A 24,940-nucleotide genomic window follows, 5' to 3' on the forward strand; every position below is an offset into this window, starting at 1 on the left:
ATGTCAGAGGAGCGTGCTAGATGTCAGAGGGGCGTGCTAGATGTCAGAGAGGCGTGCTAGATGTCAGAGGAGCATGTTAGATGTCAGATGAGCATGTTAGATGTCAGAGGAGCGTGCTAGATGTCAGAGGAGCATGTTAGATGTCAGAGGAGCATATTAGATGTCAGAGGAGCGTGTTAGATGTCAGAGGAGCGTGCTAGAAGTCAGAGGAGCGTGCTAGATGTCTGAGGAGCGTGCTAGAAGTCAGAGGAGCATGCTAGAAGTCAGAGGAGCATGCTAGATGTCTGAGGAGCGTGCTAGAAGTCAGAGGAGCGTGTTAGATGTCAGAGGAGCGTGATATATATCAGAGGAGCGTGTTAGATGTCAGAGGAGCGTGTTAGAAGTCAGAGAGGCATGTTAGATGTCAGAGAGGCGTGTTAGATGTCAGAGGAGCGTGTTAGATGTCAGAGAGGCGTGTTAGATGTCAGAGAGGCGTGTTAGATGTCAGAGAGGCGTGTTAGATGTCAGAGAGGCGTGTTAGATGTCAGAGAGGCGTGTTAGATGTCAGAGGAGCGTGTTAGATGTCAGAGAGGCGTGTTAGATGTCAGAGGAGCGTGTTAGATGTCAGAGAGGCGTGTTAGATGTCAGAGAGGCGTGTTAGATGTCAGAGAGGCGTGTTAGATGTCAGAGGAGCGTGCTAGATGTCAGAGGAGCGTGCTAGATGTCAGAGCAGCGTGTTAGATGTCAGAGGAGCGTGTTAGATGTCAGAGGAGCGTGCTAGATGTCAGAGGAGCGTGCTAGATGTCAGAGGAGCGTGCTAGATGTCAGAGGAGCGTGCTAGATGTCAGAGGAGCGTGCTAGATGTCAGAGGAGCGTGTTAGATGTCAGAGGAGCGTGCTAGATGTCAGAGGAGCGTGTTAGATGTCAGAGGAGCGTGCTAGATGTCAGAGGAGCGTGTTAGATGTCAGAGGAGCGTGCTAGATGTCAGGGAGGCATGTTAGATGTCAGAGAGGCGTGCTAGATGTCAGAGGAGCGTGCTAGATGTCAGAGGAGTGTGCTAGATGTCAGAGGAGCGTGTTAGGCTTCTTTCACATTTCCGTCTTTTGCTGTCCATCGCAATGCGCCGTTCTGTGCAAAAAAACGCATCCTGCAAAGTTGCCCGCAGGATGCGTTTTTTGCACATAGACTTGTATTACCAACGCATGCCGACGTATGGACACACGTTCCATATGTCGTGCACTGGATGCGTCGGTATTTGGCGGACCATCGTAGCGAAAAAACGTTCAAGGGAACGTTTTTTCTTAAGTCGGGTCCTGCATTTCCTACCGCGCATGCGCTGCCAGAACTCCGCCCCCTCCTCCCCAGGACTTTAGAATGGGCAGCAGATGCGTTAAAAAACTGCATCCGCTGCCCACGTTGTGCCGAATATTCACAACGTCCATCGGTACGCTTAGCGAAGGCCACGTACCGACGGAAATGTGAAAGAAGCCTTAGATGTCAGAGGAGCGTGCTAGATGTCAGAGGAGCGTGCTAGATTTCAGAGAGGCGTGCTAGATGTCAGAGGAGCATGTTAGATGTCAGAGGAACGTGCTAGATGTCAGAGGAGCGTGCTAGATGTCAGAGGAGCGTGCTTGATGTCAGAGAGGCGTGTTAGATGTCAGAGGAGCATGCTAGATGTCAGAGGAGCATGTTAGATGTCAGAGAAGCGTGCTAGATGTCAGAGGAGCGTGCTAGATGTCAAAGGAGCGTACTAGATGTCAGAGGAGCGTGCTAGCTTTCAGAGGAGCGTGCTAGCTGTCAGAGGAGCGTGTTAGATGTCAGAGGAGCGTGCTAGATGTCAGAGGAGCGTGTTAGATGTCAGAGCAGCGTGTTAGATGTCAGAGGAGCGTGCTAGATGTCAGAGGAGCGTGTTAGATGTCAGAGGAGCGTGCTAGATGTCAGAGGAGCGTGCTAGATGTCAGAGGAGCGTGTTAGATGTCAGAGGAGCGTGCTAGCTGTCAGAGGAGCGTGCTAGATGTCAGAGCAGTGTGTTAGATGTCAGAGGAGCGTGCTTGATGTCAGAGGAGCGTGTTAGATGTCAGAGGAGCGTGCTAGATGTCAGAGCAGTGTGTTAGATGTCAGAGGAGCGTGATATATGTCAAAGGAGCGTGCGAGATGTCAGAGGAGCATGTTAGATGTCAGAGGAGCATGTTAGATGTTAGAGGAGCATGTTAGATGTTAGAGGAGCGTGTTAGATGTCAGAGGAGCGTGCTAGATGTCAGAGGAGCGTGCTAGAAGTCAGAGGAGCGTGTTAGATGTCAGAGGAGCATGTTAGATGTCAGAGGAGCGTGCTAGATGTCTGAGGAGCGTGCTAGATGTCAGAGGAGCGTGTTAGAAGTCAGAGAGGCGTGTTAGATGTCAGAGAGGCATGTTAGATGTCAGAGAGGCGTGTTAGATGTCAGAGAGGCGTGTTAGATGTCAGAGAGGCATGCTAGATGTCAGAGAGGCGTGTTAGATGTCAGAGAGGCGTGTTAGATGTCAGAGAGGCGTGTTAGATGTCAGAGAGGCATGTTAGATGTCAGAGAGGCGTGTTAGATGTCAGAGAGGCGTGCTAGATGTCAGAGGAGCGTGCTAGATGTCAGAGGAGCGTGCTAGATGTCAGAGGAGCGTGTTAGATGTCAGAGGAGTGTGCTAGAAGTCAGAGGAGCATGTTAGATGTCAGAGGAGCGTGTTAGATGTCAGAGGAGCGTGCTAGATGTCAGAGAGGCATGTTAGATGTCAGAGAGGCGTGCTAGATGTCAGAGGAGCGTGCTAGATGTCAGAGGAGCGTGCTAGATGTCAGAGGAGCGTGTTAGGCTTCCTTCACATTTCCGTCTTTTGCTGTCCGTCGCAATGCGCCGTTCTGTGCAAAAAACGCATCCTGCAAAGTTGCCCGCAGGATGCGTTTTTTGCACATAGACTTGTATTACCGACGCATGCCGACGTATGGACACACGTTCCATACGTCGTGCACTGGATGCGTCGGTATTTGGCGGACCATCGTAGCGAAAAAACGTTCAAGGGAACGTTTTTTCTTAAGTCGGGTCCTGCATTTCCTACCGCGCATGCGCTGCCAGAACTCCGCCCCCTCCTTCCCATGACTTTAGAATCGGCAGCGGATGCGTTAAAAAACTGCATCCGCTGCCCACGTTGTGCCGAATTTTCACAACGTCCATCGGTACGCTTAGCGACGGCCGCGTACCGATGGAAATGTGAAGGAAGCCTTAGATGTCAGAGGAGCGTGCTAGATGTCAGAGGAGCGTGCTAGATTTCAGAGTGGCGTGCTAGATGTCAGAGGAGCGTGTTAGATGTCAGAGGAGCGTGCTAGATGTCAGAGGAGCGTGCTAGATGTCAGAGGAGCGTGCTTGATGTCAGAGAGGCGTGTTAGATGTCAGAGGAGCGTGCTAGATGTCAAAGGAGTGTGCTAGATGTCAGAGGAGTGTGCTAGATGTCAGAGGAGCGTGCTTGATGTCAGAGAGGCGTGTTAGATGTCAGAGAAGCGTGCTAGATGTCAGAGGAGCGTGCTAGATGTCAAAGGAGTGTGCTAGATGTCAGAGGAGCGTGCTAGCTGTCAGAGGAGCGTGCTAGCTGTCAGAGAAGCGTGTTAGATGTCAGAGGAGCGTGCTAGATGTAAGAGGAGCGTGCTAGATGTCAGAGGAGCGTGCTAGATGTCAGAGGAGCGTGCTAGATGTCAGAGGAGTGTGTTAGATGTCAGAGGAGCGTGCTAGATGTCAGAGAGGCATGTTAGATGTCAGAGGAGCGTGCTAGATGTCAGAGGAGCGTGCTAGATGTCAGAGGAGCGTGCTAGATGTCAGAGGAGCGTGCTAGATGTCAGAGGAGCGTGCGAGATGTCAGAGGAGCATGTTAGATGTCAGAGGAGCATGTTAGATGTCAGAGGAGCGTGTTAGATGTCAGAGGAGCGTGCTAGAAGTCAGAGGAGCGTGCTAGATGTCAGAGGAGCGTGCTAGATGTCAGAGGAGCGTGCTAGATGTCAGAGGAGCGTGCGAGATGTCAGAGGAGCATGTTAGATGTCAGAGGAGCATGTTAGATGTCAGAGGAGCGTGCTAGATGTCAGAGGAGCGTGCTAGAAGTCAGAGGAGCGTGCTAGATATCAGAGGAGCATGTTAGATGTCAGAGGAGCGTGTTAGAAGTCAGAGAGGTGTGTTAGATGTCAGAGAGGCGTGTTAGATGTCAGAGAGGCGTGTTAGATGTCAGAGGAGCATGCAAGCTGTCAGAGGAGCGTGCTAGCTGTCAGAGGAGCGTGTTAGATGTCAGAGGAGTGTGCTAGCTGTCAGAGGAGCGTGTTAGATGTCAGAGGAGCATGTTAGATGTCAGAGGAGCGTGTTAGATGTCAGAGGAGCATGCTAGATGTCAGAGGAGCCTGTTAGATGTCAGAGGAGCGTGCTAGATGTCAGAGGAGCGTGCTAGATGTCAGAGGAGCGTGTTAGATGTCAGAGGAGCGTGCTAGATGTCAGAGGAGCGTGTTAGATGTCAGAGGAGCATGCTAGATGTCAGAGGAGCATGTTAGATGTCAGAGGAGCGGGCTAGATGTCAGAGGAGCGCGCTAGATGTCAGAGGAGTGTGTTAGATGTCAGAGGAGCGTGCTAGATGTCAGAGGAGTGTGTTAGATGTCAGAGGAGCGTGCTAGATGTCAGAGGAGCTTGTTAGATGTCAGAGGAGTGTGTTAGATGTCAGAGGAGCGTGCTAGATGTCAGAGGAGTGTGTTAGATGTCAGAGGAGCGTGCTAGATGTCAGAGGAGCTTGTTAGATGTCAGAGGAGCGTGTTAGATGTCAGAGGAGCGTGCTAGATGTCAGAGAGGCATGTTAGATGTCAGAGAGGCGTGCTAGATGTCAGAGGAGCTTGTTAGATGTCAGAGGAGCGTGTTAGATGTCAGAGGAGCGTGCTAGATGTCAGAGAGGCATGTTAGATGTCAGAGGAGCGTGCTAGATGTCAGAGGAGCGTGCTAGATGTCAGAGGAGCGTGCTAGATGTCAGAGGATTCTGATGCGCCAAGGAACAGAGAATGACGAAGGTTGGAGGAAGATGCAAGACTTGACGCTTGATCCAGGAAAGGCGAGTAACATTATGGTTACATTCTATGCAGACGTCAATCATTATTTTTTTTTTGGTGCAAACAGATGATTACATGTATTTATTATTACAGTGCATCATTGTATTGAGCTCTGGTTGATATTAAAATTTTGACTTTTGATAAGATTTGTAGCTTGTTGGCAAACCATCCTGTGACAGTAAAATAGGAGCCATCCTTTCCCATGGCCTTAATTTAGTATTACAGTGAAAAGTAAGTGAAACCAGCACATCATGTACCAGTATGTCTGAACGCATTTATCTGTAGTGACAGCAGATTAAATACATTACCGAAATTTATGACTAATGGAAAACAAACTTGACTAAAGACGTTCACATGAGATTTTATGTCAATCAGAGAGTGTTTGCTAATTATACATAGTAACTTCAATTTACGTAAAATTTCATATATTCTCCTGTTTAGTTATAGCTTTACTTATTATATTGAGTACTGGCATAAAATTAAATAAAAATGAAAGCTCTTGCTTCAGGACGAGCATGTCGGTATGCCACCAGGTAGTAGTAGCCGTTTGCAGTTATGTCTAGTTAACAATTCTGCAAACCACCATACTTACATCTATCGGCAGCTCGGTGGCACAGTGGTCAGCACTGTTGCTTTGCTGGGTTTAAATCCCACCAAGGACAACATCTGCAAGTGATGATAATGTATTAAAAGTGTTGTGGAATATTATGGCACGATATAAGAAAAGCATAATAATAATACTCTATGGCATAAACAGGCATACAGTATAACGTTGTGGAAGAGGTATGACAACACAAACTGCTGTTGGGCCTAAGGGATGCCATCTCTTCTGTTGGGTGATGTTCTCTTGGTGCTGCCTAAAAAAAAAAAAAAACCTAAACTCCAGCAAAGACATATTGTGATTGGCTGCAGTGGTCACATAATAATCTTTATTTTTATATAGCACTAACATATTCTGCAGCGCTTTACAGTGTGCACACATTATCATCGCTGTCTCACAATCTAGAATCCCTATCAGTATGTCTTTGGAATGTGGGAGGAAACTGGAGAACCCAGAGGAAACCCACGCAAAGTCTTGCGAGAACTTACAAACTCCTTGCAGATGTTGTCCTTGGTGGGATTTGAACCCCGGACTCCAGCGCTGCAAGGCTGCATTGCTAACCACTGCGCCACCGTGCTGCCCTGTGTCAGGCGTACAAAGGGCATCTGGTCACCAGCCTATGGTGATAAGTAGAATTTTGTTGCTTTTTTTGTGCTTTTATTTTTTAACATTTGATGATTGTCAGTTTATTGTGGACACTTGCTGTTTATTACCCAAGTATAAAAGAAAGTGTTCCATTTCCCCATTGGGAAAAGACCGCCAATAAATCTATGATCACTTCACTACAGATGATAAAGTAAATTTATTGTCTGAAAACGTCTGCCATGCGTGGATTCGATTTATTACAATCTCACCCACTTTGCTGCTTCTGGATTTTTTGCGACTGTGGATTTTTTTTTTTTACACCTGAAAATCCAGATGGGAAATCTGCAGCAGTTCCTATACCTGTGAACATATTGTAAGGGCTCATTCATAGGACCATAATTCCGGCACGAGCGCTGTCTGTGGAAAAAACGGAGAGCGCTCGGACCGATGTGACCTAATCTGTGTGTGATAAAAATCGCAGCGTGCACTAGTTTGTTACATAAATTTTATGAAACTTACCCATTCAAGTCTATGAGTGAGTAAAAGGAAACGGAGCTACAGTATAACATCCGATATTTACGGATACATTGCAATTCTGTAACATAGAAAACTATAAATGATCAATAGCTGCTGAGTAAAAACACGGATTGTATATGGATGACAAGTGAGAGAAAAATCGTCTAACTTTTCTGGATGAAATTCAGACAGAGTTTTATATGTTCGTGTGAATCTACCCTATTGGGGGCAATTTTTAGTCTATCGCCCAACCTCTAGAAAATCAGAAACAATTTATTATGGAACTGAAACACAGAACTAGGAAAGAAGGGGGAAAACTGACCCTGCACCGAGACTAGGCTGATACCCTACGATGGAGTGGGCGACCCATTCCTAGCGAATAGACCCACCGACAATCCTAGGTTAATCTCAAGTGAAGACCTATAGATAGAGGGAAGGAGGTCCCTAAAAGATCTAAGGACTGGGTATAAAAACAGGTCACGTCCTAGTAGAAAACACAGAGAAGGCTACAGATACCAACTGAAAACAGAAACTAAGAATAGCAGAACCAGAGGTCCAAGAACTGCACAATATCAAACACAGAAAGCTATCAAAGCACCTAGCCCAAAGTCTAGCGGATAAACACTGTTGTCCAGCAAGGACTGGGAGGCAGGTGCTGGGTAATAAAGGGTGATACAAACACCTGACCTAAGACAACCCAGCACCAGGGGAAAAAGACCAGCAGCCAGAAAACCACAACAAGATGGCGGATGATCAAAAACAAAACAGATTCTAACACAAGTAAGCAATGAATAATTTGTAACAACTTGACAAAAGAGGACGACTGAAGAACTTTATTCCCATGTAATCTGTTGGCCATCAGTCCTTATGGGCCGGCACGTGCCAACCTCGCCACTATATCTCATAGTCAAGCGGTGTGATCTCTGGATGACTTCCAGGCATACATCCTCATGGGAAAAGATGATTATTTTTGAAGTCTTAACAGAGATTTCACCTTTAAGCCACCAGTCATGAACTCCTGAGCACATTTTCCACAAGGGCAGTAGAAGTTCACATGTTAGTACAGTATTGCTCTGGGAATAGACCCCTGATGTGCGTGCTGTGGGAATAGACCCCCGCTGTGCGTGTGACCATGCTTATACTATACTAGATTCTTCATTTCTAATTCTATAATGTCTGAAGACGCTTTATGATATACACAAGTTTTTCCTGCAGTCCTATGTAAAGAAGAAACAAGCACATAGTGATAGCTCTGCTACGTCTGTATAATATATGTAGTTTCTATGACGATTTAATATGCAACCTTGATTTAACACCATCCAGATCCATGCGAATAAGAATTGTTACCTGTGGGTCGGGACACATATACCTGTCAAGCGGTGAGGAGAAAGCGCTGACTGTTACGTATCTATTTCTGCTTCCTTCTCTGGAGATTAGATATCCGAGGAGAATACATCAGGGACAGACCAATGACAAACATATGCTGTCAAATATTAGGGCTTATGTGTTGTGTGCTTCTGTTCTTCCCAAAGGCACCTTTCCTGAAGTTTCACCACCTGCGTGTAATCTAACCCTCTCCTCATACTGATATTACATAGGGCACCTTGTCTGTAGCCGATCATGATGATACTCGCGGAGATAATCATTTTTATATTGTAAAAAGGCCCGAGAACAGCACCCTGCAACCCTGCGCTGAGCCTTGTGGGGGCGCATTTGAGGCAGACTCACATTGGCATGTGTACAGTAGAGCTAATTGCAGCAGTAGGAGCCAGCTCTGATCGCAGTTTAACCCCATAGGTGCCGCTATTTCCCCCCCCCTTCTTGTACACCGACAAAGACCAGATGATCAGTAATTGTACTTACAGTGTATTATACAAGCATTCAAGTGATTGCACACAGGACCTGAAAATGGAATAACAAAGAATGCAAAAAATAACGAAAAATATACAAAATAAGTCACATTTTACGCCACCCTTCTCTTCGCAAAATGTTAATAAAGTAGAAATAATAGGTATTCCATAAAAACGGAAGAGAAAATTTCCATCGTACTCCTATTTTAGGAAACACCTGTCTTTATTTTGCGGACTGCCATTCCAATGCCGCTGACCGAAATGAAATATTCAATGCAAAAAAAGAGGTGGACAGGCACATCCAATAATAAAAAAATCTTCAAGCTTTATTCCAAATACATATCTTTAAAAATCCATACAAAGATAATATGGTAAAGGAACCACTCTGTTGCGTTTATGGGGCCTACTGCGCCCTTAGTCATAGAGAATGATAATATTTTAAAGGGGTTGCTCAGCTTTGGAGTACAAGTCTGCAGTCACTCTACGTGCGTGTGCTATGAGGATTCTCCAGTGCCGGTGCATGTAACTGCAAGTATGCGATTTGTATACTTCCGGCCACATTCTGACTAGACATGTCCAGGCTTGCTCAGTTCACTTGTCTAGTCGGCCTGTGACCGCATGTATGCAAATCTCATACTTTTAGTCCCGTGCCCGCTGCTCCCAGCATCTGCACCGGAGAGTCGTCACAATGCACATAGTGAGTGCAAACTTGTAGCCATAGGACAGACAACCACTTTCAAATATTTGGTATCAGTGCTAGTATAACTAAGTGAAATGATAAAATATTTATACCACAGGCTGAAACAAAAAAAAAATCTGAATGACAGAATGACTGTTTTTTTTACTGTTCACTTCACTTCACCCCCAGAAAAAAAATTGAATAAAAAGGTATCAGAAAGTCGTACGGATCACAAAATGGTAATAAAAAAAATACAGCTTGGACCACAAAGAGCAAGTCCTGATTGTGAAGGTACCACTATCATAGAATTACGATAAGCTCTCAGTACTGCTGCTGAACCCCTTTAAAATAAACACCCTGCTTTATAATTGCGGGAATTTGTAATGAGGCCATCACCGTCTTCTAACATTATTCAGCTGGCGCTTCAGGGGAATTATATAACTAATATTAAGTTGAAGGATTTTTCTATCATTAGACATATCACTTGGATGATTGTTATTGATTGATGGGGGTTTGACTGCTTGAAGTTCTATATCGTTGCCTCTTGTTTTCACCAAAGTATGGACTTACAACATATTGTCATAACTCCTAGTTGGCACCAGCTTGGAGCGGGTGCTTAGCTATAGAAGTAGCAGTTGCCCCTTGGTCCTGTAAATTTAGGGGACCCAGTTTCCCATCTGGTACCAGTATTGTAAATCACATATTATAAAGGGGGGTGCTCCACTCTTGTTTCTTTTAATCTGAACCCAGGAGCTTCGATGCCCCTAATTTGGGAGTGTCACGGTGCTGGAGAAATGCCAAAATGGAATCCGCCTCTTCATTCTAGCGATTGAGGGGGTTCTAGAGGTTGACCCTCCACCAATCAATTTGATGTAGCCTTTCGTAAAGTAACACACAAGAAGGATATCGCAGGTGACGAGCAACACTTCTGCAATGAGTTATCGTTCTGCCTTCTGACAGCTTTCACATTTTAAGAATGGCTACATCTGTAGGCGTCTAATTAATTTGTTTAACACAAGTAAGAAATTGAAGCCATCTCAGGATTTGACGTATAATCACATAGAGGCATAAACCCTGAGTAGCATGAGTCTTCATTATCAGGTACAATAATCATATCAAGCCATATTGAAAAAAGTATGAGATCCATCCCTTCATCAGTTTATTCAAAGATTTCCAGGAATATTTAATAAGGTACATGTCTGGATAGTGGACAGAGCCACACATCACTGGGGTCTGACAGCTGGGGCTCTCACCGCTCCTGAGAATAAAGCATTAGTGAGCATGTGCGACCACTGCTCCATTCACAGCCTATGGTGATCATCTATTAGTTGTGGTCGCACATGCTCATAATCGCCTCATGCTCACTGGGCTTCAGCTGGACCCCCTGCGATCATAAACTTATCTTTTAACCTGTGGAGAGGTGCTAAATGTTGTTTGAGGCTAACCCTTTAAGGTTGGAAGCAGTAAACCGGGAAGTTTAAATGGTTGCTGAGCTGACTAAAAAAACAAAAAAACAAAAAGCAAATGTTTTAAAAGAAAAATAGAAGCTGTATTCTATACAGGATGTTATTCACCGTCAGTCCAGAGTAAGTCGATCTGATGGATTCTGATTACATCCTGATCTTCAGTCACCTAACATCTGTGATTGGCTGCAGCTCTCAGTTGACAGCAACGGGACATCATCAGCAGTGCATTGGATTACATCCCGGTCCAATGGTCATGTGATGAAAGAGCGTTATCATTGCCCCAGCACAGACCACTGCAGCAGGAAGGGATACAGCCAGTGAGAATAGCTTATTTTGGAACATTTTTTTGGTAATCCAGACATTCCATTTAAAACAAGCCATATTGTGTTGTTGTTTTTTTTAATTCAGTTTTCAGTGTTTTTCTTTTTCATTTCCACTTAAATTAATTGAACCTCTCATTGTAAAGCGCTGCGGAATATGTTGGGGCTATATAAATAAAATTATTATTATTATTATTATTTTACTTGATCACATTTTCATGTTCTGTACATTTGCAGGTGGATTGCATTTGAAAGTGCCAATTTCCTTGGAAGACAAATGCTGCTGGATCCTCAGCAAATTCTAAACTGGTCTCAGTTCAGTGGCTGGAAAGCGATTGGGTCCCTGCGTCCTCTAAAACAGGTAACACGAGCTCTAAGCTGCACACATTGATCATTCTTTGCTGACAGTCCATTAATAAACAAGTCGTAAAGATAAAAGGCACACTGGCTGAAAAGTTTTGTTACTTGAGCTGACCAGAGGCCACCGTACTCAACCTCTGACCATTACTTTACATTATCTGATTTTCTAGAAACATCAGCAGGGCTTGGGTAACATTTCAAATACCCTTATGAACTGTGCTGACAAATAGTGAGTTCACAGCCCAAGAGTGAGGTCATTTTTTTACACAGCACACGATGTAGCCTGCTGATCAGGCTTAGAATCATAGAATGTTAGAGTTGGAAGGGACCTCCAGAGTCATTTGGTACTCCACTAGAAACACTTTTCCAATTGGATGTGCAACCATTTGTTACCACTTTTTGAGTATGATCACTGAGCCAGTTATGAGTTGACCTAACCGTAGCCTTGTCAATCCCATACTTGGTCATGTTTTCTATAAGGATAGTATGAGATACTTTTTCAAATGCATTGCTGAAGTCGAGATAGACTATATCTACCACATTTCCCTGATCCACCCAGTCAGTGATTCCATCATAGAAGGAAATTAGATTAGTCTGGCATGACTTGTTTGCTACAAACTCATGCTGGCTCTGGTTAATTACTTAACAACGACAACCCCTACAAGCTGATTAGAGCACATTGCCTCTTCATGAAAACACAGTGAAACACGTGTATGGGTGGCAGGCAGTGGTCCCTATAATCATACTTTACCAGTAAGTACTTGTCCATCTTATGCACTTTAGCCCACTTGTGGTTTTGCTCTGTTAGCACTTTATCTTAATACTGCCATATACACATAGCCTCGTGCGGTTACTTTGTCCTCACTGTGAGCATTGCTGTATACTTTGTGCAATTGAGTAACCTGCAGGCATCAAATAGCCTTCAATCTTAGTGTTTTTTTTTTGTACATTTTTAACTAATCTAACTTCTCTGAATTTTCTAGAATGTACATAAAAATGAGGTGTTTTGCATTCTAAGTTTTTCTCTATTTGTACTACTGCTTGTTAAAAATTTACTATGGATCTCCTTTTCCTGCTTCTGCAGTAATAGTTTGTTTACTAATTATTTTCTTTATTCTCCTTAAATAAAATTTATTACTTGATATAAGACACTCTGTTCCCCTTTTTCTACTCTAATCAGCTTATAGGGGTTGTCGTTGTTAAATTGTGTATTGAGTTTTGCCTCTAACTAATCCCATTGCTATTGTACAAAAAACAAGAGCTGCAGAAGAACCGACCAAAAAGTCCCATATATGTGTAATATACAAAATCATTAATTTATTAGTTGAACAGGTACAATAACAAAACAAAATATATCAATAAAAATGTTACATAAAAATAGCATACAAACAAGAACGCACCCAGGAGGGTAAAATACTGAAAAGATATTAGATAAAATTGCCAGGGGGGATGTTCACGAACAAGTATCAAATAATGAAAAAAAACATAAAAATATATAAAAATGAATAAATGCTTGTGCAAGCAAAGGGGTGTGGGGGGGGGGGGGTCTAAATCACAAATCTATATCGCAATGCAAGTACATGGTAAATATCAAAGTGTAGATCATTAGATTCATTGTCAATGTAAGTTCATATGCATAGTGCAACACAAGGTAAGGTGTGTATTGATGCACACTGAAATGATAATGACAGATTATATCCAAAGTGGAAAATAACTTACGATGGCAGTGAGAATCTCTTGCACCCAGATAGCGTCCTCCCAACGCGCGTTTCAACACGCTGCAATCGCTTTGAAAAGAGTTAAATTTTGGTCTCATCTGACCATTGTGTATTCCAGAATTTCATGTCAATAGCACCTTTAGAAATATATTTACTTAAAGTTGGTGACACATTCAATTCTTTTTTCACTCACTGTACGTATATGTATATACTGTATGTATCTATATATATAATTGTCTAAGGGTTTTTCTGTCTGTCTGTCTGTCCTGTAAATCCCACGTCTCTGATTGGTCGAGGCCGCCAGGTCTCGACCAATCAGCGATGGGCACAGCATGGCGACGATGATGTCATAAAGGTTGCCTCGACCAATCAGCGACGGGCACAGTCTGCCGCGAATTCGCCTCGACCAATCAGCGACGGGCACAGCGTGACAGTATAATCATGGATAGCTATATACAGTAATATATATATATATATATATATACACACATACACATGGAGACCTAAATAAACAATGTACACATGCATGAAAATACAGAAACAAAAGCCCCTCTGTCCCATGTCAAGACACCAATGATAGATCAGCTCCAGAAGTCTCAAATTCCACCTGTGTATCTCTCCAGCTACATAAAGGTACTTTCACACATAACGATATTGTTAACGATATCGTTGCTTTTTGTGACGTAGCAACGATATCGTTAATGAAATCGTTATGTGTGACAGCGACGAACGATCAGGCCCCTGCTGGGAGATCGTTGGTCGCTGAATAAAGTCCAGAACTTTATTTCGTCGCTGGACTCCTGCTGACATCGCTGGATCGGCGTGTGTGACACCGATCCAGCGATGTCTTCACTGGTAACCAGGGTAAACATCGGGTAACTAAGCGCAAGGCCGCGCTTAGTAACCCGATGTTTACCCTGGTTACCATCCTAAAAGTAAAAAAAAACAAACACTACATACTTACCTACCGCTGTCTGTTCCCGGCGCTGTGTTCTGCACTCCTCCTGTACTGGCTGTGAGCGTCGGTCAGCCGGAAAGCAGAGCGGTGACGTCACCGCTCTGCTTTCCGGCCGCTGTGCTCACACAGCCAGTACAGGAGGAGAGCAGAGCACAGCGCTGGAGGACAGACAGCTGTAGGTAAGTATGTAGTGTTTGTTTTTTTTTACTTTTAGGATGGTAACCAGGGTAAACATCGGGTTACTAAGCGCGGCCCTGCGCTTAGTAACCCGATGTTTACCCTGGTTACCGGCATCGTTGGTCGCTGGAGAGCGGTCTGTGTGACAGCTCTCCAGCGACCAAACAGCGACGCTGCAGCGATCCGGATCGTTGTCGGTATCGCTGCAGCGTCGCTTAATGTGAAGGGGCCTTAATATTGTGATGCCACATTCCTACATCTGCCTTGTTTCTTCCTACAGCCTTCAGTGTATTTTATGATTAAGAACAGAGATAATGACAAGTATCTGACAGTCACTGGGAAACTAGCAGATTCAAGAGCGACATTTGTCAGTGTCTCCCCAAGGAATGGACAGACCACTCAGATCTGGTATTTCTGCAGAGGATTCCTAAAGTCCAAGGTACATATTAATTTATAATATATTAATATACTATCAGGCATTAAAAGATTACTATTACGGTATATTTATACATCTCATTGAAAAGAGTAAATGGCCAATGCTGTGTCTGTAGGAAGGCCCTATCCAGCCAGTTTCCCTTTACTTTACGTTTGAATGTGCCGGTGGACTCTATGGATTAATATGATGAAGGAACATTCTGGCATCTCACATAAGAAACTTCCAAAAAATGTTGCTTTCCATGAGGTTTTGGTAGCACCTAGGAAAATAAACAAATCTCCTGGCTATTTGGCTTCTCCCTTTTTCCAGAATGAACCCGGACATTGTGGGAGAATTGTCATGTTCTACCATTGTAACCTGGTTATTGTGCACTAGTCATGGAAAGTATATTTAGCTAATTTAATAACAGTGGTTGGTAGCACAGGACACATTTTAAAGCATGTGAATTTGGTGTGACAAGGTGGTCCATCAGCACAGTCGTTAACTTCACGTGACATGTCAGAGTAGTGCTGGCAGCTAGGATCTTCACCAAATCTACGAATGGGTGGATCCCTGTCCCTGATATCAGCGAAGAGGTAGAGGTACACCTTCCACTGATGATTGGAGCTGTGAGTCTTCTATTTATCTGACAATACTGTGTTCTTGATATCGTCTATAATGTTCATCACATTTTCAGGCAAATGATTCTTGTTTGGATGTCATCGGAGGCAAAAATATCCCAGGGTCAAAGGTGTCATTGTGGTCAGAACATGGGAAGACACGCCAGAAGTGGAAGATCGATAAAGGTGGCACAATCTCTTCATATATAAGTGATGACCTTGTTCTTGATCTTAAAGGTGGGTGATAATTATTAATTTGGGGTCTCCTTAATGAAGTCTGCTTATTTATTCAGCCTTCATCTGCTGCCTTTTTGACTTTGGGGTTTTAAAGTAGGTGTGGATAAACTAACCTGTGTCCAGATAATTTGGGGGTGATCAGAGCATCACAGAAAGACTCGGGCTACAAGCCTTTTTTCTGACTAGCTGTGCAGTAGATCTTTCACAATTGATGTATATATGGTGAATATGGGGGTCTCTTTGGTGCATATGACAAGACTAGTACTATTAATCACCTGTGATCGTTGGCTATCCCTGTAGAAAATTTTGGTTTGGGGCTTATAAAATTACATTTACGCGCTCTATCTTTCAATAATAACATTTAGTTAAAAGAGCTACAGACATAAAAATTATATTTTGTTACACCTAGATATTTTATCTTATTTGGGGACATACAAGATTAGAAAAGGATCTTCTCTAAACTGTTCCCCATAAAGTTAGAAGCTACAATTATCCAACATGTTTTGATATGCTGAACCCATAGCATTATCCCTTTTCCACAAAACTTTACAATTGGCACAATGCAATCAGGCTGGTAATGTCCTCCTGGCATTCCCCAAACCCAGACTCATCCATCAGATGCCAGCCAGATAGAGAAGTGTGATCCTTAACTGCACAGAACACGTCTCCACTGCCCCAGAGCCCAGCGGTAACAGCTTTACAGCACTCCATCCAACACTTGTGTTTGTGCTTGGTGATGTAAGGCTCGCATGCGCCATGAAGCCCCAGTCAGGGGTACAGTTTTTGTGCTGATGTTAATGCCAGAGGAGGTCTAGACAGTTATGGAGTCAGAAGAACATTGGTGACTTTTCTGCCCCTCAGCATTCGGTGACCCCACGCTAATGTTACGGGGTCTCCACTTCATAGCACAGTTGCTGCAGTTCCTTCGACTTCTCAATAATATCACTCACAGGCGATGGTGGAATATTTAGGAGAGAAGAAATATCATGAATGGACGTGTTACACCGGTGGCTCCTATTACAGGACCACGCCTGTATCAGTGAGATCTGTAGAAGGATCCATTCTCCCACAAATATTAGTAATGGCAGACGGCACGGCGAGGGGCCGGATGTTATACACCGGGGGCAATGGGACTGAATGGAAAATCCAAATTCACTGATTAAAGCGTGACACAGATGAATGAAAGCGTTCTAAAATAAAGAGTACCCCGGTTGCCCATAACAACCAATCACAGCACAGCTTTTATTTTTTAAAAGCAGAATACGAAATGAAACCTGCGCTGTGATTGGTTGCTGTGGGCAACAGACAATTTGCTAACGTTTTCCATGATCTTTGGGCAGATTTAGCTATATATTAGACACTTTTCTACTTTTTGTATTTTACCTCTTGTTCTTATCACAGTGTTAGCAGTGCCGTCCAAAACATATCTTTTTGCTTGTCTTTAGGTGGAATTTACTACGACAAAAACTACATAGTAGTCAACAGAGTCCAAGACAATGCCCTGACGCAGAAGTGGGACATTGAGCTACTATGATGTCTCCGTGATAAAAGCTCAAAATGCCTTTACGGACAGCTCTTTCCACTCATGCTGTGGACTATGGAAACTGCTGCAGTCATATGTCACTGGATCTCTACTCGGCAAAAAAATATCCTGGCGGACGGCCAAGAAAGCACGGCTCGTATTCGTCACAGTTTTCCATCTGCTCCAGGCCGCACTGATCTCGGTGGCATCCTCGCGTCAGGAAAGAATTCAGAACAGACGTTGGTTTTGTGCCAATGGATCCAGAACACACGAACGTTGGTGTCGGGGAAATGTTTCCATTACCTCTGTCACCCTGGACTGAACGGTCTCCAGGCTTTTATGTGTGAGGAGGATATGGGACAGTGCCGACCCCCATGGCCAAGCCTCGTTTATGCGCTGCGCCTATACACTTAGTAACTGGAGTCTATGGAGAAGGGTCTGCACGCCATACTATGTAACAGAACTGATGCTTAGACAGTGCATTTCAGTGGGTTCTACAGAAGTAGAAAAACATGGAGCCTTTTTCTAGAAAATGCTCCACATTAATCTATGACTTCTTTCTAATATTTCCACTTCAGTTCCATTAAATTGTATATGGTCAAGGTACACTACCACACTCAACCTGGAAACAGAAGAGTGGTGCTGTTTTGGGAAGAAAGCGGCCATTTATTGCCAATCCTAGTTCTAATATTCAGCATGGCTGTTTTTTTTCATGTTAATTATAAGCATTTTACATACATCCATTCAGTAAGAGACCCCTGCCTAAGACATGCCGATATATAGGGCCATAGGCTCGATTCTTGAAGACTGGGGTTTGGTACGCCTCCAGTCTCAATGATCGGCATGTAGGAGAATGAAGCACCACTTAATGAATCCGGCACATCTTATCTCTGGCATTTGCCGCCGTGCACCTCTCCAGTGTCAGGGACTGGAGTACATATCTGGCGTAAGTCGAGCCACTGAAGTGTCGTAACTTCTGGAGAATATGTTGGGCGGGATTCACCATGCCTTGTGTATGTTCAATCTACTGTGGCAGATCTGCTTGGGATCGGGTAAAAATGTCAAGAGTCGCAAACTTTTTGAGCAAGTTGTGCAAAGGTTTTGCGACTTTTCAAAGTGTTTTATATAAGAAATCTGACACTATGAAGAGTCAGGGGCTAAGTTTGTTGAACTAAGCCAGGCAAAATGGAGTTATCGCATATAGCAAATAAGGCTTATGGAGTAGTACAAGGACTTAATGGCCATATATGAAGCCTCATTCAGACGCCAGTGTTTCACTTATGTGTTATACTCGTGTTTTTCATGGATACATCATGTACCTACTGTCCGTAAACAGACATAAAAATCTCAGGCATGTCCAATTTTTTATCCTATTTGCAGATCCAACTCGCTCATTCATGTGATGACCGTGAAAAAAAAAAACGGATAACACTCAGATTCTTTAGTGTGTCATCCTATCGCTGTCCATTTTTTACTTTTTAATTGGTAATATATATATTTTTTTTTATCTAGTAGCATCATTTGCCATGTTTTCCTAATATTTTTGACTAGGCAATGCAGTGCTTTCGGGATTCCTTCTTCTTTCCAACACAAAATCTTAGGTGCTTGTTTCCTCTACTACTGTGCAATGCTTTATATACAGCGGTGTGGTTGGTGCCACATTTTTTAGTAGAGGAAAAGTGCATAGTAAGCTGATGCTTAGTTTCCATCTGCTCTTTTATTTCCGTTTTTATGATTTGTTGTAGGAAAAAAATAGCTAATAACGGACACCGTTGGCACCTGATGGACCCTATTAACTGCAATGATGACCATCATTTCCCCATAAAAAAATGGCACTGAATGTTGTTCTTATTTGACAGAATAGATGAATGGTACCAGAGACTAGCAAAGTTTGCAGATCAAGCAACTTCTATCTGATATGATAAAAATTCAGAAATTTTCATTAAGAAGACGACTTCTGATATATCTTCATTACATGGTCTCTTTAGTTACCCCTCTGCGTTTTACAAGCACAATTACTCTCCTTACTAACAATAAGAAAGCAACATTTGGGATAATTATTCCAGATACGCCAAGAAAAAACTTAAAGGCAATTTGTTGTTGTTTTGCCAAGCCTTGCCATTTTGTGGTGCAGATTGTGGAACTTCTGCAGCAAAATTGGGACTGTTGACAAATGTGAAATTCATTTCTCTCAGGCTGATGAATGCCAAAGATTTTTCAACATAGCGTTTTATCTTCTCCAATAGAATAATACAATTGAAAATAGAATTTTTGTAAATGTTCGCACAGATATATGCAAGATTATGATGGGTGTAAAAGTTCTTCTATTCTGGTAGATATATGATGTACATACATAAAAAATCTCATGTATATCATCTGCACAAAGATGCAGGACGTTGTGTGTATATATATATATACTGTTCAGGAACTATATTGAATAAGATATTTATATATCTCTGTAAGTAATGTTGTGTATATGTGTAAATCCAGAGCAGAGCAGTCTATAGTGTATGTGTATATATTATTATGCAGCTATGTAGGAAGAAGGGATGTAAATCAGGTGTACAATTGCACGGTCATGTGGACGATGAGCCGGTTGAGTGCCTTTATTTGTAATATGGATGGTGATTTCTTTATATTTGGAATAAAAATTTCAATGATCAAAGCTGTACTTCATTTATTCCATTGCTGCAGAGTGATTAACTTATATTATAAAAATCACATATCTGAGCCCCTACTTTTTTACACTAAAGGAAGAATCCCAGGCATAATTCTCAAAATCTTGTGACACTTTGGCCCTTTCGAGTTTCAATAAATATCTGAGTAATTATACGAGTACCCCATTATAGTGTGAGTAGGATGTATACAATGGGTGAAATACGTATTGAACACATCACCAATTTTCTAAGTAAATATATTTCAAAAGATGCTACCAACATGAAATTCTTACCAGATGTCGGTAACAATCCATCCAATCCACACATGCAAAGAATTCAAACCATAGATGTTGTCACGATAATGTATAAAATGCAGCAGGATTTTTCACATTCCCTGTTAGCACACCACTGTGGGTTCTAACCCCCCCCCCCCTTCGCTCTATGCTTCTGCTATTCCTCTATGCTCTGCCCTTCCTCCAAGCCAGGAATGTTTATTGCGCTTGTAGCTGCACAAATCTCCCTCCAGCTGAAACTGGTCTGATATCCCTCTCAAGACATGAGGTTCTATTATTGTAAGATATTGGGCCACCGATTTGGGTTAGAAAAATAATAAGTATATATTGCTATCTTCCATCAGTAGATCTGTCCAACACTGTAAGCGCGAGCAGCTAAACACAACAAGTACAAAGTGCGGATTTCTCCGGAACCGTGTGGAATAGAAAGCTAATTTTAATACAAGATGGATGAGGTGTGTGTTATGACCCCACCAGATTTTCGAGTGAAGATATGAGAGTTATAAGAATTGTTGGAAAAAAACTGTACAGCTGAGGAGAGGGGAGGGTGATGGTAACTCAACCCCTTTAGTGATGTCACAAGGCTGCATTTATAAGTAGTGTTGAGCGATACCGTCCGATACTTGAAAGTATCGGTATCGGATAGTATCGGCCGATACCCGAAAAATATCGGATATCACCGATACCGATATCCGATACCAATACAAGTCAATGGGACATCAAGTATCGGAAGGTATTCTCATGGTTCCCAGGGTCTGAAGGAGAGGAAACTCTCCTTCAGGCTCTGGGATCCATAGGGATGTGTAAAATCGCTTCTGATTGGTCGCGGGCCGCCCATGTGACCGCCACGCGACCAATCACAAGCCGCTACGTCTTTGAAAGCCATTAACGCGCTCATTTTTCAAAAATGAGCGCGTTAATAGCTTGCGGTGACGTCGCGACTTGTGATTGGTCGCGTGGCGGTCACATGGGCGGCCCGCGACCAATCAGAAGCCGGGACGTGATTCTCAGGTCCTAAAAGCGCTGATTTTGAACAACGAAGCCTGCCGGTTACCCGCGCTGAGTCCAGGGGCCGCCGGAGAGGTAAATATATCAATATTTTTTATTTTAATTCTTTATTTTACACATCTCTATGTATCCGATACCGATACCCGATACCACAAAAGTATCGGATCTCGGTATCGGAATTCCGATACCGCAAGTATCGGCCGATACCCGATACTTGCGGTATCGGAATGCTCAACACTATTTATAAGTTTCTGAACTTCACCCAGCATTCAGTCTTGCCTGAGGAGCTGTTCCTATCCAGACCTCCTGATGCACTGGGATATTTGGCTCTGCCTACCAGCATGGTTTTGCCTGCAATGATCTGAGCACATGTGAGTTTTATCTTTCTAATTTAATCCATGTTATTTTATAATTGCTTTGTACATACATACTTTGTCTCATATTGTAACATTTTTATATATCTTTTTATAAACACTGCCAGATCTTTATGGAGTAAAATATTTAAAATACTAGCTTAGTTCTCCTGCTCTAAAATGTACCCCAAGTCTTCTGAAGGGAATTACGCTACTGTTTTGGGTTAGCTTCAGACCCGTTAATCGAAGCTGGTGGTAGCATACCTTGTACTGCGCTTTTGGGAGTCTTTGTAGCGATGGCGGCGTTGCTAATTATTGTTCCTGCCTGAGTGGAAGTAGTTATATCGCCCTCGCTGCAGTGTGCCCAATAGCCAGTACATAGCAGGCAGCCTTTCTGGCGACTAATTACCCTAGGTGCAGTACCTAATCTGACCCGAGGGTCGGGGGGCGCCAGGGAGCTGCAGGTTTTCACACGGAACTGTAAAGCGGGATATACATACAGTACAGACCAAAAGTTTGGACACACCTAATTTAAAGATTTTTCGGTATTTTCATGACTATGAAAATTGTACATTCACAATGAAGGCATCAAAACTATGAATTAACACATGTGGAATTATATACTTAACAAAAAAAGTGTGAATCAACTGAAAATTTGTCTTATATTCTAGGTTCTTCAAAGTAGCCACCTTTTGTTTTGATGACTGCTTTGCACACTCTTGGCATTCTCTTGATGAGCTTCAAGAGGTAGTCACCGGGAATGGTTTTCACTTCACAGGTGTGCCTTGTCAGGTTTAATAAGTGGGATTTCTTGCATTATAAATGTGGTTGGGACCATCAGTTATGTTGTGCAGAAGTCTGATGGTCTGTACTGTAAATCTCTGCAGTTCGTGTTATATTGCAGAGCAGTGGGATAACTAAAATAAGCCCCTGCGGTAAATTGAGAGGTCAATATCCTTGTTTGTGTTTTCATCACATTGGAGCAGTGGAGGGATAACTAAGATAAGCCCCCTACACAAGTGATAGCCGTGGGCTGGCCAAAGGTCACCCCGATCGTGACGTACTGTCGATAGTCATGGTGTGAATCGTGACAGATGTCCATAAATTAAGTTATGTGTAATAATGGGAAATGACACAGGAAAAAAAGTATTGAACACATGAAGAAAGAGAGGTGCCAAAAGCCATGAAAAGTCATGGCACCAGCAGAAATCTATCAGTTATTAGAAAGCAATCCTGCCACTTAGTGAAATATAATATCTGCTGGTTCAACTTATGGCATATAAAAGGTGTCATTACCAAGGACCAAACAAGAAACATCCTGTGATGGGTAAAACCAGTGAGCTGTCTCAAGACCTCTGCAACCTTATTGTTGCCAAACATACCGATGTCATTGGCTACAGAAGAATTTCTAAACTACTGATGTGAGCACTTGGGGGGGGGGTCATTATCCAGAAGTGGAAAGGACATAATTTCACCACAAATTGGCCATGACCAGGTGCTCCCCGTAAGACCTCAGACAGAGGAGTAAAAATAGTTATCAGAAGAATCGTTCAAGAGCCAACAAGAAGCATGTTCAAGCACATTTAAAGTTTTCTAAACATTTCACTTAAAAAAAAAAGGTGAAGAAAAAGATTTGGAAGGATGAATACATAGAATTTTTTTCCATTCTGTTGGAAAAGTTTAACCTTGATAAAGAAAAAAAGATGAGAGTAAAAAGAAAGAAGAGGTGAAGGGTAGGTGGCGACTTATTCCTCAGACCTTTGTAAACTGTATATATACAGTACAGACCAAAAGTTTGGACACACCTTCTCATTTAAAGATTTTTATATTCATGACGATGAAAACTGTACATTCACACTGAAGGCATCAAAACTATGAATTAACACATGTGGAATTCTATACTTAACAAAAAAGTGTGTAACAACTGAAAATATGTCTTATATTTTAGGTACATTCAGTGTGAATGTACAATTTTCATAGTCATGAAAATACAGAAAAATTTTGAAATGAGAAGGTGTGTCCAAACTTTTGGTCTGTACTGTATCTACTATATAATTGTCTATGGGTCACTTCCATCTTTCTATCTTTCTGTCTGTTCTTCTGTCTGTCACGGATATTCATTGGTCGCGGCCTCTGTCAAGGAAATCCAAGTCGCTGATTGGTCGTGGCAAAACAGCCACGACCAATCAGTGACGGGCACAGTCCGAAAGAAAATGGCCACTCTTTACTCCCCGCAGTCACTGCCCGGCGCCCGTATACTCCCCTCCAGTCACCGCTCACATAGGGTTAATGCCGGCGGTAACGGACAGTGTTATGCCACGGGTAATTATTATTATTATTATTATTATTTATTTATATAGCACCATTGATTCCATGGTGCTTTACATGAGAAGGGGTTACATACAAGTTACAGATATCACTTACAGTAAACAAACTAACAATGACGGACTGATACAGAGGGGCGAGGACCCTGCCCTTGCGGGCTTGTAATGCACTCCGTAATGCACTCCGTTACCGCCGGTATTAACCCTGTGTGTCCCCAACCTTTTACTATTGATGCTGCCTATGCGGCATCAATAGTAAAAAAATGTCATGTTAAAAATAATAAAAAAACAAAACATAGTAACATAGTAACATAGTTAGTAAGGCCGAAAAAAGACATTTGTCCATCCAGTTCAGCCTATATTCCATCATAATAAATCCCCAGATCTACGTCCTTCTACAGAACCTAATTGTATGATACAATATTGTTCTGCTCCAGGAAGACATCCAGGCCTCTCTTGAACCCCTCGACTGAGTTCGCCATCACCACCTCCTCAGGCAAGCAATTCCAGATTCTCACTGCCCTAACAGTAAAGAATCCTATGTTGGTGGAAAAACCTTCTCTCCTCCAGACGCAAAGAATGCCCCCTTGTGCCCGTCACCTTCCTTGGTATAAACAGATCCTCAGCGAGATATTTGTATTGTCCCCTTATATACTTATACATGGTTATTAGATCGCCCCTCAGTCGTCTTTTTTCTAGACTAAATAATCCTAATTTCGCTAATCTATCTGGGTATTGTAGTTCTCCCATCCCCTTTATTAATTTTGTTGCCCTCCTTTGTACTCTCTCTAGTTCCATTATATCCTTCCTGAGCACCGGTGCCCAAAACTGGACACAGTACTCCATGTGCGGTCTAACTAGGAATTTGTACAGAGGCAGTATAATGCTCTCATCATGTGTATCCAGACCTCTTTTAATGCACCCCATGATCCTGTTTGCCTTGGCAGCTGCTGCCTGGCACTGGCTGCTCCAGGTAAGTTTATCATTAACTAGGATCCCCAAGTCCTTCTCCCTGTCAGATTTACCCAGTGGTTTCCCATTCAGTGTGTAATGGTGATATTGATTCCTTCTTCCCATGTGTATAACCTTACATTTATCATTGTTAAACCTCATCTGCCACCTTTCAGCCCAAGTTTCCAACTTATCCAGATCCATCTGTAGCAGAATACTATCTTCTCTTGTATTAACTGCTTTACATAGTTTTGTATCATCT

At 42.9% G+C, this 24,940-nt stretch overlaps 1 protein-coding gene across 1 annotated transcript in view; it reads left to right on the forward strand.

Moving 5' to 3' along the window:
- CRYBG3 (crystallin beta-gamma domain containing 3) overlaps positions 1-19,757 on the forward strand; it is a 273,103-nt gene extending 253,346 nt beyond the window's left edge. Inside the window, exons 19-22 of the mRNA XM_069760996.1 lie at positions 11,323-11,446; positions 14,579-14,737; positions 15,411-15,570; positions 17,016-19,757. Of these exons, the coding sequence (XP_069617097.1) occupies positions 11,323-11,446; positions 14,579-14,737; positions 15,411-15,570; positions 17,016-17,104 (532 nt within the window). The 3' untranslated portion in view covers positions 17,105-19,757. The remainder of the gene's footprint in view (positions 1-11,322; positions 11,447-14,578; positions 14,738-15,410; positions 15,571-17,015) is intronic.
- The last annotated feature ends 5,183 nt before the right edge of the window (positions 19,758-24,940 follow it).

Source organism: Ranitomeya imitator, chromosome 3 (assembly GCF_032444005.1).
Source record: "Ranitomeya imitator isolate aRanImi1 chromosome 3, aRanImi1.pri, whole genome shotgun sequence".
In the NCBI taxonomy this organism is placed as follows: domain Eukaryota; kingdom Metazoa; phylum Chordata; class Amphibia; order Anura; family Dendrobatidae; genus Ranitomeya; species Ranitomeya imitator.